This window comes from Lissotriton vulgaris, chromosome 1_1, assembly GCF_964263255.1.
Source record: "Lissotriton vulgaris chromosome 1_1, aLisVul1.2, whole genome shotgun sequence".
Taxonomy (NCBI): Eukaryota; Metazoa; Chordata; class Amphibia; order Caudata; family Salamandridae; genus Lissotriton; species Lissotriton vulgaris.
This window is the reverse complement of record NC_141685.1, coordinates 1,414,363,794-1,414,381,810: the sequence shown is the minus strand read 5'-3', so window position 1 is coordinate 1,414,381,810 and position 18,017 is coordinate 1,414,363,794. Positions and strand designations below refer to the sequence as shown.

General features: G+C 47.3%; 1 protein-coding gene across 1 annotated transcript in view; it reads left to right on the top strand.

Annotated features, from left to right (window-relative positions):
* LAMB4 (laminin subunit beta 4) overlaps positions 1-18,017 on the top strand; it is a 790,532-nt gene that overhangs the window by 247,366 nt on the left and 525,149 nt on the right. Inside the window, exon 4 of the mRNA XM_086967212.1 lies at positions 3,282-3,417. Coding sequence (XP_086823338.1) covers positions 3,282-3,417 — 136 coding nt within the window. The remainder of the gene's footprint in view (positions 1-3,281; positions 3,418-18,017) is intronic.

Here is an 18,017-nt window from a genome sequence, read left to right as displayed (position 1 = left end):
CAGCTCCAGTAGCATCTAGATGTAATGTGATGGCCATTTTGGAAACGTTATCAAAATAAGTATACAAAATACCATTGCAAGATAGCTAGCCCATGACAACTAAACACAATGGCCATCTTGGTATGGTATAACTTTTGCTACTTTGTATACTTACAGTTATCCATTCCATGATGGCCACCTACCAGAACTGGTTTTGCCAATCCTGGTCCAATTCTACTGGCATTGGAAAAGCCAATAGAGGCAGCAACGCAAGGTTTTTTGGTGTTGTTGATAGAGAGATGTTGAGAGCAGTACAGAGGCAGTGGAGTGGAAACCAAGTATAATTGGGAATGGGGGAACTAAGTAGCAGGGGAATGTGTAGTGGGAAGAGAGAGAGAGAGAGAGAGATGGGGAAGAGAGACAAAAATGAAGAGAAAGAGGAAGGTAATATGCATTCGGTCTTATTCAATGCTGAAGCTTAATGGCACAGAAAAATGGTAATAGAAAAATAGTTCTCTAAAATCAGCAGTGGAAGGATACATTCAGCCAATCAAAACATATGGTGATACCTAAAGGTCCAGGGTCGCTACAAATGCAAGAATAGGAAGGAACGTCATTAAATCAGGAGAAGGATATTGAAATAGACAAGAAAGCAATCCAAAAGAGACTAAGACACAACTCCAAAGACTACTCAAAGGATATGTAAGTGTTGATGACAGTGCTGTTTATGACAGACAGCTAAAGCTATCTGTATCTAGACCACAACAAAGGTGTTTTCCAAAGATACATATATGTTACTACAATAAGAAAATAAATCAAATACATTGTAAGGCCCGGGTACACTACCACGTCTTATTAATACATACTAGAATGCGGAGCTGGTCTTTAATAAGAGTGCATTGTTCTCTTGCCAAAGGATCAACCATTCCAGCTTTTAATTAAGCATGATTAACATTATCATACCATTTATCCTGGTTATTTCACAAAAGCCAATGAGTGAACACACAAGGTGTGATTCACAAAGATTTTACTATAAGTAGGCATTAGTTACTCTTGTATAAGTCCTACTTTTCTCTTAAATTTCAGGGGCAAAGCAAAATACTATTCCTTAACACCTGACTTACTACTGGAACTCATTAGTGAGCCATAAGTGCTACAAGAGCAAGCCACTGCAAAATTTGTAATTAAGCTTACATTTAAGGAGTGCAAATCACTTCTGTCGTGTAAGGGGAAAGGAGATGCAAGGGAAAGAAGGTAGTGATTGGGCAGAACATGTTACAGTAAAATAGTTGCAAAGGTCTATACGGCTGATCTTCCTAGGAAAACCACAATTTGACCAAACTTATCAGACTATCAACCCGTATGCACAATTTCACAAATGTGAGTTTTGTTTGTGCACCAATTTACAAATAATTAAAGTACACATAAAACTACACTACAGACTTTTGTCTAAAGCTGAAAAAATACAGCACGTTCAATGTGTAAATGTGACAGCATGAGGACAACTGCCTGGGTGGTGCTACGTACCACCATTATATATATATTGGTAAATAGTCATTTAATTTTATGGCCATCAGTGCTGTTTCGGAGCAGGAGAAACAGTGCTCGAATTTTGTCTTCCAGATGCTGTTTTCTACACGTGCCCAGACATTGCAGTATAATTCCAGATGTTCTCTGATGTTGTCTTTGTCTTTTACTACCCAATAAACAGCTTCTACTCTGTTTTTGCTTAATTTATTTTTACAGCAGTTGCTGCGCCTGCGTTTCTAGTGCTTTTCTGGTTCTTTGTATTTATTCATTGTCCATATACTGACCCATACATTGTCCGTGATGACGCACGCTGAAGATTCCAGTCACACCAAGTCGATTTCTCTACTGAATTTCAGAATATTCAGGACAGACGTATTGTGTTATAAAGATATTGTGGACAACATATTAACAACCTAAATATTTTGCAGGCAAGTATATGAAGAAAGTAAAAAACGTTGGGGCTGATTATCAAGACAGGCGATAATGGGCTTGATAATTTGCTCTATGGAATTCCAATTGAAGCCCATGTTAGATGTCCTTCACATCTAACATGGGCTTCAATTGGTATTCCATAGAGCATATTATCAAGCCCATTATCGCCCTTTTAGCGGCAGTTTTCTGCCGCTAAAACGGCGATAATTTTATTGCCTGTCTTGTTAATATGCCCAGTTGTTTTTAAACTCCACATCCATGTACTTTGAGATATATATATAGAACTCCAGGGTACATAAACATGGAGTTACACATGTAAACCTATACTTACTTATACATACTTACCCGCACAAAAGTTTGGTAGTCAATGTTTTGTTCACAATATTTTTAAAAGACAATATTTTCGGCCACAATATTCTACTTATATACCATAATTCATTTGGCCCTCATGTTGTAAAGGTGTAGCCACCAACCCTGCAGAGCAGACAGGATGGGCAGGTTTCTTATAACTCCTTCGCCAATATCTTACCTGAAGAAGGGCCAATATTGGGAAGGAAACCATGTACTATCAAAGACTCAGCAGGTTATTGGCGTGAACCTCGCGGCCTGCTCCCAGGTTAGCCTTCTCACAGAAGCATGGATTTAGATGCTTAGAACTTACATCATATGTTGACCTTGTGAGGAATATATGTTGCAAAATTGAAGAGAAAATCACCCAGATATTGGCAATAGTGAACATAAAGAAAGTGTACAGAATAAATGCACTGTGCTTTACATTATTCTTATTAGTAGTAGCATTGTTGCTGTTATTATATATTTCCTACTCACCTTGCCCGAAAGGTTAGTAGCTAGAAAATGGAGACATTCTGCAGCATACTTAGAAAGAAGAAATTGCATCTGAGGAATTCTTTGTGCGCAGGAAGGTGTTCCTTTCTGCACAAAAATAATCCTGTCTGCAATGCAGGTACCCGTGCAACATGGCGCAGGAGGGCCTGCATGGCGCTACACAGCCAAAAGCACACCAGTGCTAGGAAAAGAGAACAATGCGCTGCATAAATGTAAATATGGCGCATTCCTGACCTATCACACAAGGCAGTGCAGCAAGGTGGCTTGCAGGGTTTTTTGGTAAATATGGACCAGAGTACATAAAGGTAAACTGAAAAAATTGCTAAAAATAAAACATAGTTTAGGCATTTGTGTTATCATAAGTGACATTATGCAAAAGCAAAAGTCATATGTCTGAAGTTGTGGTTATAGGACACCTATCAGAGTTTATATAGGATGCACTGGCACGCTACACATCCTTCCATAAATCATTTTATTTACTCTTTCTCTTGCAGGATGAACAGAAATGCTTCATTTGTGATTCTAGGTACCCCTTTAATTCATACAACGAGCCCAACAGCCATCTTGTTGAGAATATTATCACAACCTTTGAGCCTGATAGAAAAAGGAAGTGGTGGCAGTCAGAGAATGGTAAGATTTTTCCATCTGTATGTTTCGTTTTTGATGTATTGTTTTTTTACTAAGACAGCACATTATTAGAGTGATGCTGCAATATCACTTATTATAGCTTGTTTTGGCCACATACACATATTTAAAAATCGATCCTTATTTAAATGCATTTATTGGTATATCAGTAGTGTGTTCACCAAAGTGCTCCAACAAAATGGATGTTGCAATGAGACATATATAATGTTATTAGTGTTTGGGGTGGCCAAAAAAATGGGTGAATGAGACCGGTAAGGTTGCTTCTAGTGTTCAGGCCTAGTCAGTGCCTCAGACATGGAACTTGGTATGTCCAGAGCAAAGTTACATATATATCAGACAGAGCCCGAACTATGGAAAAGTATGGTATGTGACTTTCTTAGCCTCAGTCCTAGTAAGCTTTCCTGGTCACCGGGCATAGATGGAGTTCTGATCATTCCCCTATGAGCCATCCTAACACAGACCAATATATACAGGGGAAAGTATTGAGAGAAAGAGAGAGAAGGAGAGAGCGAGAGAGAGCTAGAGTGACAGGGAGAAACAAAATAGAGGTATAGTTGGCTAGTGCCTGTAAATATTTAAGGTGGAGTAAAAGAACAGAATTTTAGAGAAAAAAAGGCAATGCAAACTAACCGAGTGAAGCAGAAGTTGGTGAAGAATAGAAAGAGATGATGGACAATATTTAGCGTATATTAGAAGGGGAAATGGCATAGGAGGATGGAGCGAAGGTCTAGATTGTGAGAATGTAGATGATTATATGGTATGGTTGGCAACCTCACTGTGTAATAATGACACAATTCTTTAACAGATCCAGTCAGGTTTGTTTGTAAAACGTTAGCTCACCTGAAGTAATCAGGGTTCCCAAGGCCTACTAGCTCCGAAGATAACCCACTTACACTCAAGAACTGTTGGCACGGAAACTGTAAAAGGCAAGGAACAAGTTTATTAAAACGCCATGGGGTGGTGGTACACTCAAACAGCACCCTTCGGTAATGCAAGAGGTATCACACCGAACACCGGTGTGACCCCGATTTATATACAGTTTTGGGGCAATAAAAGATAGGCGGCACACGTTAGAACACATTTTAAGGACATATATGGTCATGTTTTGGAATACTGCCAGCTCATTGGAGGGGGCACAACTCCGCTGGTCAGTTCGGCACACATTCCTAAGGGCTTACTGGTCAGCGGGGACTGCGCATGTGCGGCTTGACCAGTACTAAAAATAGCCTGTTGCTGGGCAGACTAAAGTGGTCAGTGGAACGGACAAAGGACTAAAGGGCACGCCGGCCACGAGGCCGCTTATGGTCTAAGATGGCCGCCGCAACATTCAAAATGGCGTTTTCGTATATAGCCAAGTTAAGGAGGACAACGTGTAGGTTCAGCTAATCGCTAATGCGGCCATGCCAATTACGACAGACGACCCTTTTAGCGTTTAGCTGAATCTACCTCATAGTGAACATAATCAGGATGCTCGTCCTCGATGTCTATTAACATGATTTGTGTTACCTCTTTATGAAGCATCATTTTGTCATGAGCAAGAGCTCGTCTTGATGGTATGCAAGCTGATAGGCACATAGAACATAAGGCTGGGCCACATTGAATACATAGGCATATAAAAAACATTGCTCCCACAATGATACATAGAATCGTCAACAGTTTCCAGCCCCAGGTAGAAAGCATGGACCAGAACCATCCCGAAAGTGTCCAAGTTCCATTGTCCGGGTGTATCTCAGCTGCAATCTTGTGAAGCTTGGAAATGGCATCATAAACAGATGGAGAATTGTCCGGAATATATACACAGCAGCTGCTTCCGATAATTCTACATGCCCCCCCACGATCAGCCAAGACTACATCCAACACCATCCTATTTTGGAGCGTAACAATTCTAGAAATCTGTAGTTCCTCAGTGATGTTTCCCAGGGCAATGGCAGTGTCATTCGCTACAGCCTCGACAACACAGGTCAGTCGCCTTATTTTCCGGCTGTTCAGTGCAGCCCCCACAAAGGAGAATAGTCCCAAATTAAAGTCCACGTACTGTTGCAAAGCAGTGTCGGTCTGGTCGATGTCATCCAGAACAACAGTTCGCTTAACCCTATTCAAGACGAAGTCATGGTATAACGTGTAATCATTGTGATACATTGGTGGGGCAATGAATACAGGAGGTAACACAAACGATACATAGCACGTGCCCAACCATCCCAATGGAAGCTGATGGTAACCCTTCGTTCCACAAATAAAATACGTATTTCGTGATGCAACAAATGAGATGCCATTCGGGCTATCAAAAGTGAGAGTAATATTACATTCGCTTTTCCCCACTGCAATCGAACCCTTATTTCTGATACATAAATCGACTTTTGTAGCAATGACATTAATGACATGTGCACTAGATACATTAATATTCCGCTGGTTGCTGTACACACGTGGGGCAGACACATTATCGGGCCTGTACTCCTCCCATTCAAATCGAGTACCCTCAGCCCGTGGAAACCCATCCTTGTCATGGGAACATACTTTATTCAAACGGAAAAGCACCCCCCCTTTGGTTGGCCATCTCAAAGTAAAGAGGAGGGTGTACCAGGCGTTGCATGATCCATTATGTGAAAACGGGAGTGGAATAAGTGGGGTGCCCCCTCTCTTCTGGTGCCCTGGCAACATCCCACACACCCAGCAATTTGAAGTATTGGTCATGTTATGTGTGTGGTGAAGAATCTGAATGAAGCTGTTATTTAGATACGTTTGTCGATGTCGTTCTTCATGAAAGGGTAATGTAAAGTGAAAATGTTCAGACGGAGCCGGGGTAGTCGGCAGCAAATGTTCACGTACAGGCACCACAAGTTCGACTACCCAGGCTATGACAGCTATCACCACAATGGTCAAGACAAAGAGAAAGGCACCCAATACTTTTTTATCTCGTGATGCCGTTGATGCCATAGTTCAGAAATGTTCGTGCAAAGTCTCAAATAGCACAAATTGTTCACAGAGTCTCAGATGCACGTGCGTGTATACCTAAAAAAAGAAAAATGCGGTGCTGAACTCCGAGGTAGCCGTTGTTTTCTTCTCCGGGCCAAGACGGGTGTCGCTACACTGGCAGAACTGATCCCCCCCCCCTTGGAATTCCCGGTTTCCATTTCACAAACCTGGAGCGGTAACCAACCAGTCTTAAAAATAAAAAAAAAATCTTCTTATCGAGGACGCAAGTTGTAGCGCTCTCGTCCGGCAGCAGCGTGGTCCGGGAAGGCTCCCTCAACTTCGGCCGACGTCACAGCTGGGCTCTTTTCTTTCTCCAAGATCTCTTTGTAGTCGGTCAGCACAGCAGGAGTCACCAGATCCGGGGAGACACGGCGGCAGTGTGTCGAATGCACCCACCGCTTCCTGTTGGTCACTCGTACAGCGGTGCGGGTGGCAAGGAGGACCTGTTCGGGGCCCTTCCACCTGGGCTCCAGACTGCTTGCTCTCTCAAACGAGCGAATCATCACGTGGTCACCAGGGCGGAGATCATGGCCCTCTCCAGTAGAGTTGTCAGGGAGCGCTTCTCGAACCTGTTGATGAATAGAGAGTAAATCATTTGTTAATCGTGCCAGATAGTCATTCATCATAACACAAGGCACATCATGTATTAATCGCGGCTTGGGCACCCCCCAGATATTCATGGGGCGCCCAAACACCACCTCATAGGGCGTAAGGCCAGTTCGTGAGTGGGGTACTGATCTAAGAGAGAGTAGTGCTAGCGGCAAAGCATCGGGCCACTTCAACGATGTAGACGCCACAATTTTGGCCAGTTTAAGCTTCAACGTCGCATTGTACCACTCGACCAGACCTGCTGACTGAGGGTGGAATACAGCGTGGAACTTCTGCTGAATCCCTAACCCCTTCAGTACATATTCCACAATCTTTCCAACAAAATGAGGCCCATTATCGCTCCACAGAAATTTACAAACTCCAAAGCGAGGAAAGAATTCCTTAAGCAACACCTTAGCTGTTGTCAGAGCCGTATTGTCTTTCGTGGGGTAGGCCTCAACCCATTTGCTAAAAGCATATACCACCACTAGGACGTACTTCAGGTTATTGCAGCGCTCGAGTTGGATGTAATCCATTTGGAGTACCTCAAATGGTGCAGAAGGTGGAACGAACCCTCCTTTCGGAGTATGGGTCCCCTTTCCGGGATTGTGTTGTAAACATACCAGGCAGGTCTGCACTACTCTCTTTGCAGTATTAGCAATCTCGGGATGTTCCCAAACTCGTGTTAAAAGCCGAGTGATTGCAAGAGCTCCGACATGCGCCAGTCCATGTGTCATCTGGACCATCGCCTGCAAGTAAGCCGCAGGCAACTTCCACTTCTCCATGTCTTTGCTTCTCCAACAACCCTCGTCATCTAGTACCCCATCTGCTGCCCATGCCGCAAGTTCAGATTCAGTAGCTGATTTTTGAATATCCAATATTTCTGCTCGAGCATCACTCCATCGCTCAGCCTGCGATTGTATTACGTACATGGGGGAGCTAGTTCGGGACATAGCCGTTTGTCTTGCTATGCTGTCTGCAAAGGCATTTCCTTGGCCCACTTTATCCGTGATCTTTTTGTGGGCACTGCACTTCACTATCGCTACTTTCTTAGGGCCAAGCAGCGCATTTAGGAGATCACGCACTAACTCTCCGTGCATAATGTGCTCTCCGTGTGATGTCAAAAACCCACGTTCTCTCCAGAGTAGCCCGAAGTCATGTGCCACTCCAAAGGCGTACCGGCTGTCCGTGTATATGTTCACACTTAGACCAGTACTCAATTCGCAGGCTCTTGTTAAGGCTATCAGCTCTGCTGCCTGAGCCGACTTTTGTGGTATCCTAGCTGTTTCTACCACTGTCTTAAGTGTCGTGATCGCATAGGCTGCGGAAGTCGTACCATCCGGCAGCCTTAAACACGATCCATCAACCCACAGCTCCCCATCCACATCTGGAAGTGGGACATCCTGTAAGTCGACACAACCCTTTGTCTGTTCCTCGGTCAGGAAAACACAATCATGATGTTTTTCTTCCTGACCCTCCTCGGCCGGATAGGGCAATAAAGTGGCAGGGTTCAAAGTAGCACATCTTTTCAGTGTAATATGTGGCGCCAAGAGTGTCAGCTCATATCCTGTTAGCCGTGCACTCGTAAGGTATTGGGTCTTTGTTTGGTTTAGCAGGGCATCTACTGCGTGAGGAACTAACACCAACAGTTTGTGTGATAACACTATTCCCTCACTCTGTCGTATGGCCACTGCTGTTGCTGCTACCGCTCGAAAACACCCAGGCAACCCTCGTGCTACAGGATCCAGAATGGCAGAGAAGTATGCACATGGTCTCTGCTTATCCCCGTGTAATTGCACTAACACTGACAACGCGCACCCATCATTCTCGTGCACGTACAATGTGAAAAGTTTTGTGTAGTCTGGTGTGCCTAACACGGGTGCGGAACAAAGGGCCTGCCTCAACTGTTCAAAAGCCTTCTGACATTCATCTGTCCACTCAAGGGGCATTGGTGTAGCTTTGGACAGTAGCGCTAGCAAAGGTTTTATGATATGTGAAAAGCCCATGATCCATTGTCTACAGAAGGACGTCAACCCTATAAAGGCACGTACATCTCTCTGCGTGCGGGGGACTGGTGTGTCTAAAATTGCTTGAATTCGATCAGATGTTAATGCACGCCCCTCCTTAGACAACAGATGACCGAGGTAGGTCACCTGGGGTCTACAGTATTGGAGCTTTTTCTTGGAAACCTTATGATTGTTCTGTGCCAAAAAGGAAAGCAACGCAAGTGTACTCTGTTCACATTGTGCATAAGAGTCAGCGGCAAGCAGAAGGTCATCCACGTACTGGATGAGAGCAACGCCAGACTGCAATGTAAAGGAATCCAGCTGCCTTTTCAAAGCCTGGCTGTAGATGCTAGGACTTTCAGTATATCCTTGGGGAACACGGCAAAATCTATACGATTTATTATTGAGCGTAAAGCCAAACAGGTATCTGCTATCAGGATGAACAGGGATGGAAAAGAACGCATTCTTTAAATCAATGACGCTAAATGTGGTGGCCGTTGGTGGGACCAAGGTAAGCAAGGTCGTAATATCGGACACCACCGGGTATTGGGGAATGACAATTTTGTTGATCTCCCGCAAATCAATAATAAATCGATAGACTTTGCCGTCAGTGTCTCTCTTAAGAATCGGAAGAATAGGACTGTTGCAAACATTATAAGGGACCTCCTCCACAACCCCTGCTGAAATCAAATCCTGAACAATATGTGTCAATGCAATTTCACCTTCTCTCGAGATCTGATATTGTGGCACTCGTGGTAGAGGGGCCCCCTCCTTGACAGTAATATGTATCGGTGGAATACGCATCTCTCCCACATCTGTGTCTGAGGTCGCCCATAACGTGTGCGGGAGAGAGGCCAAAGCTGAAATATCTGAGATGGCGTAAAACCTGTCGGGGTCAGGATAATTATCATTCAGGATAACCCGCACTCCCTCCGGAGCGCAACGTATTGTTGCTCGAAAATATTTAAGCAAGTCAATACCCAGGATATTGTCTGGGGTATGGGGTGATAACAAAAATTGACCAAAAATAAAGTATTTGTCAAGACATAGTGCAAGGGGCTTGGACAATGGGCTGGGGGAGGGTGTGCCATCAAACCCTACACATGTAATCATTTCGCCAGACAGGGGAGCCCTCGGAACCAAGTTTTTCGACAAAGCGCTACGTGTAGCTCCTGTGTCGACTAGAAATTGATCAGTAGAACCCAGAATACCCGCTGTTACATATGGACCCTGCTGATCTACCGGCACTTCAACTGATTCCTTACCCCATCCTACGCAGTCCTATGCATGCACATAATCCTGGTGTTCCACATTCTCTCCCTCCGAAATCTGATATTGATTCCGCCTATCAAACGTATTTCGTTCATCCTGGCCACGGCCCCTCTCCTCAACCTTTCCACGATCACTTCCGCCACCTCTCGCTCCCGTATAACCTCCTCTTGACCTTCCGCCTCCTCGACCACGCTGACTACGCTGTTCACGAAGTACCGGACAATCTTCGGCCCAATGCCCAAACTCCTTACAATAAGCACACTGATCCTCCGCTATGTCCGTACGACCATACGACGTGTTCCCTCCACCCCGTCTACCTCTATCGTTCCCTCTACCCTGTGTTCCTCGAACCTGCGCCAACATCACCTTCGTTTTCAATTCCTTCGCTTTCTTCTCTACACTTTCTTTAGCCTCCAATTCCTGCCGCTCATAATACTGAGCCATAGTTAACAAGGACGCAGGGGTCGCCGTGGCCCAGGAACTTTCACTCGACTTCAATCGCTTTGCAATCTCCGGTAGGAGATTAGCCACATACTTATCTAAAAACAAATGCCGACCCGTATCGTCTGTTAAAGATTGACCACTGTAATCATGAAATGCCTCCTCGAAGCGTGTAAAGAAATCTGAGACTGTTTCATCGGGTTTCTGTTTGCACGATGTTAACATGGTCCAATCAATTTTTTTAGAGGGAACAAGTGTTTTTAATTTAATCAAGATAGCTGCCGGAAGATCTAGAATTAACTGACAAGGCTTACATGCTGGTTCCCTATCTAAATCTGCAGCATTTATGTCTTTCCATGTGGCCCCCAAAATCGCTTCTTCATTATTTTTACGAATTTGCCTCCACATATCAGGTGGTAGAATGAGCCCAAAAAACAAATCTATATCCACAAGAGTCATCACACAAGACGATATAGCCCCTTCCACCCCTTCATAAAATGCCGCCGGGTTTTTTCGAAGATCAGGTAAAGAATTTTTCAATGCCATAACATCTGCTCTATTCCAAGGCGTATATACCCAGTTATACACAAAATACCCTTTCGCATCCTTTGACGATTTATCATCATCCGTACCTTCCCCTTTTGGCGGAACATACAAAGGCGCGGCTTCACGCATAGGCATAACATGCAACGCAGAACTCTTATCTGAACCACGGAGAGAACACTGTTTAGTCCGCTCGTCAGGCTCCGACTCAGCCTCCTTTTGCTTCCTTTTCCGCTCCTCCCGCAATCTGGTCGTTTCATCCCGCAGGTTGATCAGTTGCTTGAAAAGCTCATCAACATCTGAAAGATCAAAATCACCTTTATCCAAATTCTCACGAAACACTGACAACGATTTAGGCTCTAACGTGTCTGAAAGTTCACGATACGCACCTACAACTTCATCCGCCAAACTAGACAGAAAATACATTAATTCAAGATCCGACCACGCTCTCTTCTCCGTAATCAACTGATCCTGAGAAACACAATTCTTATTCACTTTACGAGCCCAACTACGTAAATGAGCGGACCTCGCCGTAGTAAACCTGAGAGCGGATACACCCTTCTTGTCCACCTTATCCTGTCCATCGTCCTCTGAATCCGCAGCTGGAGCCGTCGGTAAAACATACGGAGGCGGTGACCGATCTAACAAAGAAAAATCATCAATTTCATTATTAAGGACAGGATAAAGTGGTCGGCGGATAGGAAATTGACCAGTCGTCTGCAATTTACGTTCCCGTTCCTCCCTTTCTTTTTTCTCCTGAGCCTCCTTTTCCTCAAGCTGTAAAGCCTTATCCCGAGCAGCCTTGCGCTGCTCTTTGTCCGCCAAGGCAACCTCACGCTTCATTCGCTCGCGCACCGCTTCCTCCCACATTCGCACACAATCAAACATGTTTTGTCTAGACCTGCGTTGAAACAAACATTGCTCTACAAACTGTACTTTACGTAAATCGAACGACCCATGTAGAGGCCATTGCAATTCAGGATCGGCCTTTGTATACTTATGCCATAATTTACTGTACATAATAGGGGGAAGGCCATGTTTGATGTACATCTCACGGTTTGGTGTTCCCTCTGGGGGAGCCGGCTGTGCTTCCGCTAACCTAATTGTGGTACCCTCTCCAAGACAGCACATCCCTCGGAGTGTGCTGAAAACAGGCATGTTCGAAAAGTATCACGAAAGCGTGACACCGTACAAAATGGCACTTACAGTACTTCACACGATTGTGCCGCTCAGAGGAAAAAAAACAAAGTTAGAGAAACATCTCTACATGCCTGCCTATGTGAAGTGCACTACACATATAAGTTCAAAGATCACAAATTCACAATGTTAGCTAACTCAAATCAAAAACGTAGATCATAGGACTTCGGCAAGCGTCCGAGGACTACCTTACCGCTCACAAATCACAGAATTTCAGTAAGCGTCCGAAGACTACCTTACCGAACACAAATCATAGAACTTCAGTAAGCGTCCGAAGACTACCTTACCGAACACAAGTCTTACCCAAATTCTCAAATGTCCAGATTCCAACTGCCAAGGTCTTGTAAGCCAAATCAGCCAAACGGCACTTTCTCAGCAATGCAGACACTCGAAAACTCAGTCGGAGACCGGCGCCACCTGGAAGGTCAGATCGGAAGGAAAGGAAAAAACACTGTGGCAGCCAAGACTCGGGTCACTGGTGGCAGCGTGCGTCCATGGCGAGTTTCCAAGCCTTCGTCACGACCTCTCCTTCGGGCATCCGAGTCGCCGATGAGTCCCTTCGTGGTCGCCAATTTGAAGTAATCAGGGTTCCCAAGGCCTACATGCTCCGAAGATAACCCACTTACACTCAAGAACTGTTGGCACGGAAACTGTAAAAGGCAAAGAACAAGTTTATTAAAACCCCATGGGGTGGTGGTACACTCAAACAGCACCCTTCGGTAATGCAAGGGGTATCACACCGAACACCGGTGTGACCCCGATTTATATACAGTTTTGGGGCAATAAAAGATAGGCGGCACAAGTTAGAACACATTTTAAGGACATATATGGTCATGTTTTGGAATACTGCCAGCTCATTGGAGGGGGCACAACTCCGCTGGTCAGTTCGGCACACATTCCTAAGGGCTTACTGGTCAGCTGGGACTGCGCATGTGCGGCTTGACCAGTACTAAAAATAGCCTGTTGCTGGGCAGACTAATGTGGTCAGTGAAACGGACAAAGGACTAAAGGGCACGCCGGCCACGAGGCCGCTTATGGTCTAAGATGGCCGCCGCAACATTCAAAATGGCGTTTTCGTATATAGCCAAGTTAAGGAGGACAACGTGTAGGTTCAGCTAATCGCTAACGCGGCCATGCCAATTACGACACACCCACTGTGGCTCAGTGAAGTCAAACTTTATCAAAGCATTAAGAAGTACCACAAACAGTTGAATTTTGAAGAAAACATACCCTAATACAAATGTGACACCAATTTATTGGTTGTATTTTTGTTTTTAAATAGAAATCTCAACGACAAAAATCCACTTGAGTATTCCAGAGATATGAATTTATATGTAAACAATTAATCACTGCTTTTCACTCAAATGCAATATAGCATTGAAATCTACAGTGACTGGCGGTTTAGGTTTAGCCTCTGCAAGTGACTTGAAAACATCTGTGTAGACACCCTTGTGGTGCCTAATTCCGACATGGAGCTTAGTCACAAGGACCAGTCAGATTCAACTGAACAGCTACCTCACATGGAAAACAGTCTCCAGTCCAGACCCATGCGTTATGGATGAACCGTTTTAGGATTCAATGGAGTGGTTCTGATGCAAGAGATACAGAATGACGGAAATGCTCAAGGTTTCTAGGGGTGTTGAACTGGTTTCGGGGTCTTTCTGTGTCCACCAGGAGTCCTCAAACCAGGAGATTGTAACTCCTGGTGAAAAAGCACAATTCACAAATATGAGTGTTTCAGAGCCCAAATTTTCAAGCCTTAAATCTCCAGACCCAATGATTCTTTGTCCGAGACACGGCCTCTCAGAGAGACTGTAGGTCTAGGGCTCTGGTAAGAAGTGTTGCACAGCCACATCCGCTGCCTGCTGAAGTCCAGGAGGGCAGGTAATGAAAAACTGCTCAAAAAACAACCTGGTTAACCTTGGTGAGAGTATTATTTTCCATTTCATGGAAAAACCCTTAATAACCAGAGTTTGCAGTAGGGAGACTTAATTCCAGGTCCTTCAGTATCTCTACTGCAAATTCCGCCCAACTCATGATATCTGCTATCCATTGCAAGTAACATGCTTGGCATGTTTATGATATATGTAGAGCACACCTCTTGTCCTGCCTTTGGGGTACTTCATTTCTTAAATATGGTGATTTTTACCTTTGATCCAAATATCAGAGTATCTACCCTCACAATGCTAACCACCAGCACTGCAGATTTGCAGTCAACCAATTTCACAGGCTTTTCTCTTCCACATATATGGTGTGACTAGAGGCAAATTCATTTCTGAATGTTTGGTTTAGTGATTAAACCTGCAGGCAGGTGATCTGCCTTATTGGGTTGTTTTCTGGTTACTGCGCTTCCAGATGATTGTAATACTGCATGTATGACATAATATCGATTACCTTAATGTTATATCTTATACAAACAATGTTATAATTTTTAGTATGAATTTTACAATTATATCTTCTACTTTTATATTGTTTCAGAGAGCTTTTTTTTTAAATATAATTACCATAAAAGTGTCTTCAATATCTTTCTAAAATATGTACTACAAATTAAAAATAAAATGCAAACCTAGCCCTAGCCCAAACACTAACTTTAGCTTTAACCTCAGCTCTAATCTTAATACAGCGGTTCTTCATATTTTTTGATCTGTGGTCCCCCTCTGAATCACTACTAAAACACGAGAAACGGGGCGTGGCCAAGATGGCGGGCTGATCGGACATGCTTGTCCTCGGCTCCCCCGCCCTATGCCCTGTTAGCCCTCTACCCACAGCAGTGGCCCCCAAAAACCAGCACATTTTGGCCCGTGTGAGGTGACCGGACTCCACCGGCTCGGTGGCCGTCTGAAAGCGGGTGGTGGCGAGCAGATTCGGAGCGTGCAGCCGCCGAGGGAGGAGAGGCCTCGGCCGCGGCGAGCCCGCAGCGGGAAGACCAGGGAGGCGCCACGGATCGGCCCCGCTGGTGGGTGGCAAACAGAGACCGGCGCCCCCTCCCGCAGCAGCCTACAGGCAGTCTACGGGCCCCCGGGGGCTGGCGCGGGCGGAGCGCCCGCCCCTGCAGCGAAGAGGGAAGTGGCGATCCAGTGCACGTCCGCACCGCCATTAACTGAGGCCCCGGCTTGGGCCTACATGGGCGCCCGAGCCACCACCCGCAGTGACAACGAGAGACCAGGCGGGAGCTGGGGGCGCGTCAGGCTTCCTGAACAGGAGCTTTGGGCCCCATACCTGAGGAGGGGCGATAGCAGCGGCGAGACCGATCTCCGCCCGTCACCACAGCGGCGTACTGCCCGGGGCGAGGCCCCGGCTTTGGGCCTGGTGGAGGCAGCGAGGTGTTGCAGACTGGAGCAGCGGCGATACGGCCTACGTGGTAGGCGGCGAACGGCAGCGAAGAGCGGCAGGAGACTCGCCGGGGGAGGCTTGCCCCCCCGCAGCACGGAGGTCTGACCCGAAAGAAACAAACTCAGGCAGTCCCGCGCGTCCCTGGGGCCCCGCAGCAACAGACTGAGGGCACCAAGCAGGCAGCGGGAGGCCCCGGGGGTGCGGGTGGGACCTAGCGTGGGGTCCGGAAAGCGGAGCGCTGGGACTGCGGACTAGAGGAGCGGACACAGGGTCCGAGCAGTTGAACTCCCCAGCCACGTGGTTGACCGGCCCCGCATAGGTGGTGTGCTGGGGCGTGCGGCACTGACGGAGGGACCTGGGCCCCGTGGCACTGGTGTGAAGAGGCTGGCCCCCCCGCCGGAGCATTGAAGGTGGGGTGGGGCTGGCGAAAGCAGGAGCAGTGCCCCCAAGCACAAGGCCTACTAGAGAGGCCCGGGGTCTTAAGAGACCACAGCAGCAAGGCAGGTCGAGCCGCGGTTCTCGGGGGGTGGAGTGGTCGAGCCCCCGGTGAGGAATACTTGAGGCAGTAGAGGATCTGGAAGCGGGGACCGGTGGGCCCTGTGGAGAGGAGTGGCCCCGAGGTGCCGGTGGGGGAGGATTGAAGGACGCGGGGGCTCCTTTGGTAGCTTCGCGCTGGACGAGTGCGGCGGGGAGCGGGCTTTCCCCCGGAGTGGACCGAGCCACGGACCTGAGGCAGGAGGAGGTATGGCCAACTCAAGCCGCAGAGCCAACGGCACCATCACAGACATGCTCGCGAAACCCACTAGCAAGGGAGGGAAGGCGCAGACACCCCCCCTACACCAGCGGCCACGAGTTCGCAGCAGCAGGAGGAACGGGAGGCTCCCATCACGCGCACCTTCCTGGAGACGCTATTTAACACTCTGAGAGATTACTTCCAGGCTCTCAAGCAAGACATTGCGGGGGAACAGCGGGAGCTATGCCGCGACTTGGATGGCTTGGGGGAGAGGGTGGCGGCGGTGGAGGAGTCCGGCCACGCTCGCAGTGACGAGCTTGCGCACCTGCAACAGGAGGTCCTCCGCCTTCAAGAGCAGCATGTAGGCTTCCAGGCACATGCGGAGGACCTGGAAAACCGCTCACGGAGAAATAACATTAGGGTACGGAATGTGCCTCAGGGTGGCGAGGGGAACAGTGTCACTGGGTACCTGCAGGCCCTCTTCCGTGCGGTGTTGGGGGAAGCGGAGGACTTCCCTGTCCGCATAGACCGTGCACACAGAGTGGGACTGCCGAGACGTGCGCTGGCCCCCCTGCCCGACATACTGGCCTATCTCCCGGATTTCCCGTTGAAGGAACGGATTCTCCAAGAGTCCCGGAGGCAGCAACCTTTGCAATTCCAGGGAGTGACTGTGGCGCTGTATCACGACCTGTCTGCCATCACGCTGCAGAAGCGGCGCGAGTTTAAACCCGTGACCGCCTTTTTACGTGAGAAAGAAATACCATACTCCTGGGGCCACCCGTTCCGGATCATCTTTAAATGGCAGGGGAAGCTACACCAACTTCGCTCCCTCAAGGACAGCTGCTCCCTTTTGAACATTGACTTGCCGGATCCCTCGGATTCGGAAGATGACACGCAACATGGCTCTCAGGCAGGGTCGGAGCAGCGAGGCCAGGGCTACTGGCGGAAAGTCAGACGGAGACGCAGGCGGGGGGCCCGCTTGAAACCAGATCCTGAAACGATAGCTCAGGAACAGGCAGCAGCAGTACAGGAAGTGAGATACCACTGTAGCCCCGTGAGCAGCATGAGAGGGCCACTGCTCACACCTCGCTATTGAAAGGGGGGTCGGGGGCCGGGAAAGGGCCGCCACTGTCACGTTTCCCATTGACACTCTTCTACGGGCCTGTGGGAATTAACAGGACCGGGACTATGGTTCAGTTCACTTGGTTCCAAGTTGGGGTTCCCCAGAGGGAGGAAGACTGGGAGGGCAGGGGAGCGGGGGCGGAGGGAGGGCCCCCGGGATTTGTTGGTTCTGAACTAGGGGGGGGCAGTTGTTTGGGGGGTAGTGTTGGGGGGGAGGGGGGGGACCTTCTTGTCCGCTGGCGCCAAGGGATGGCATGAATGTTTATCTGTTAGGCCACCGACCCGCACTGACCATGAGCGAGTTCACGCCCTACACCCAGGTTGATGTATCATTTGACCGTTCTTTCCCTAAATGTTAGGGTACTCAATAGCTCGAA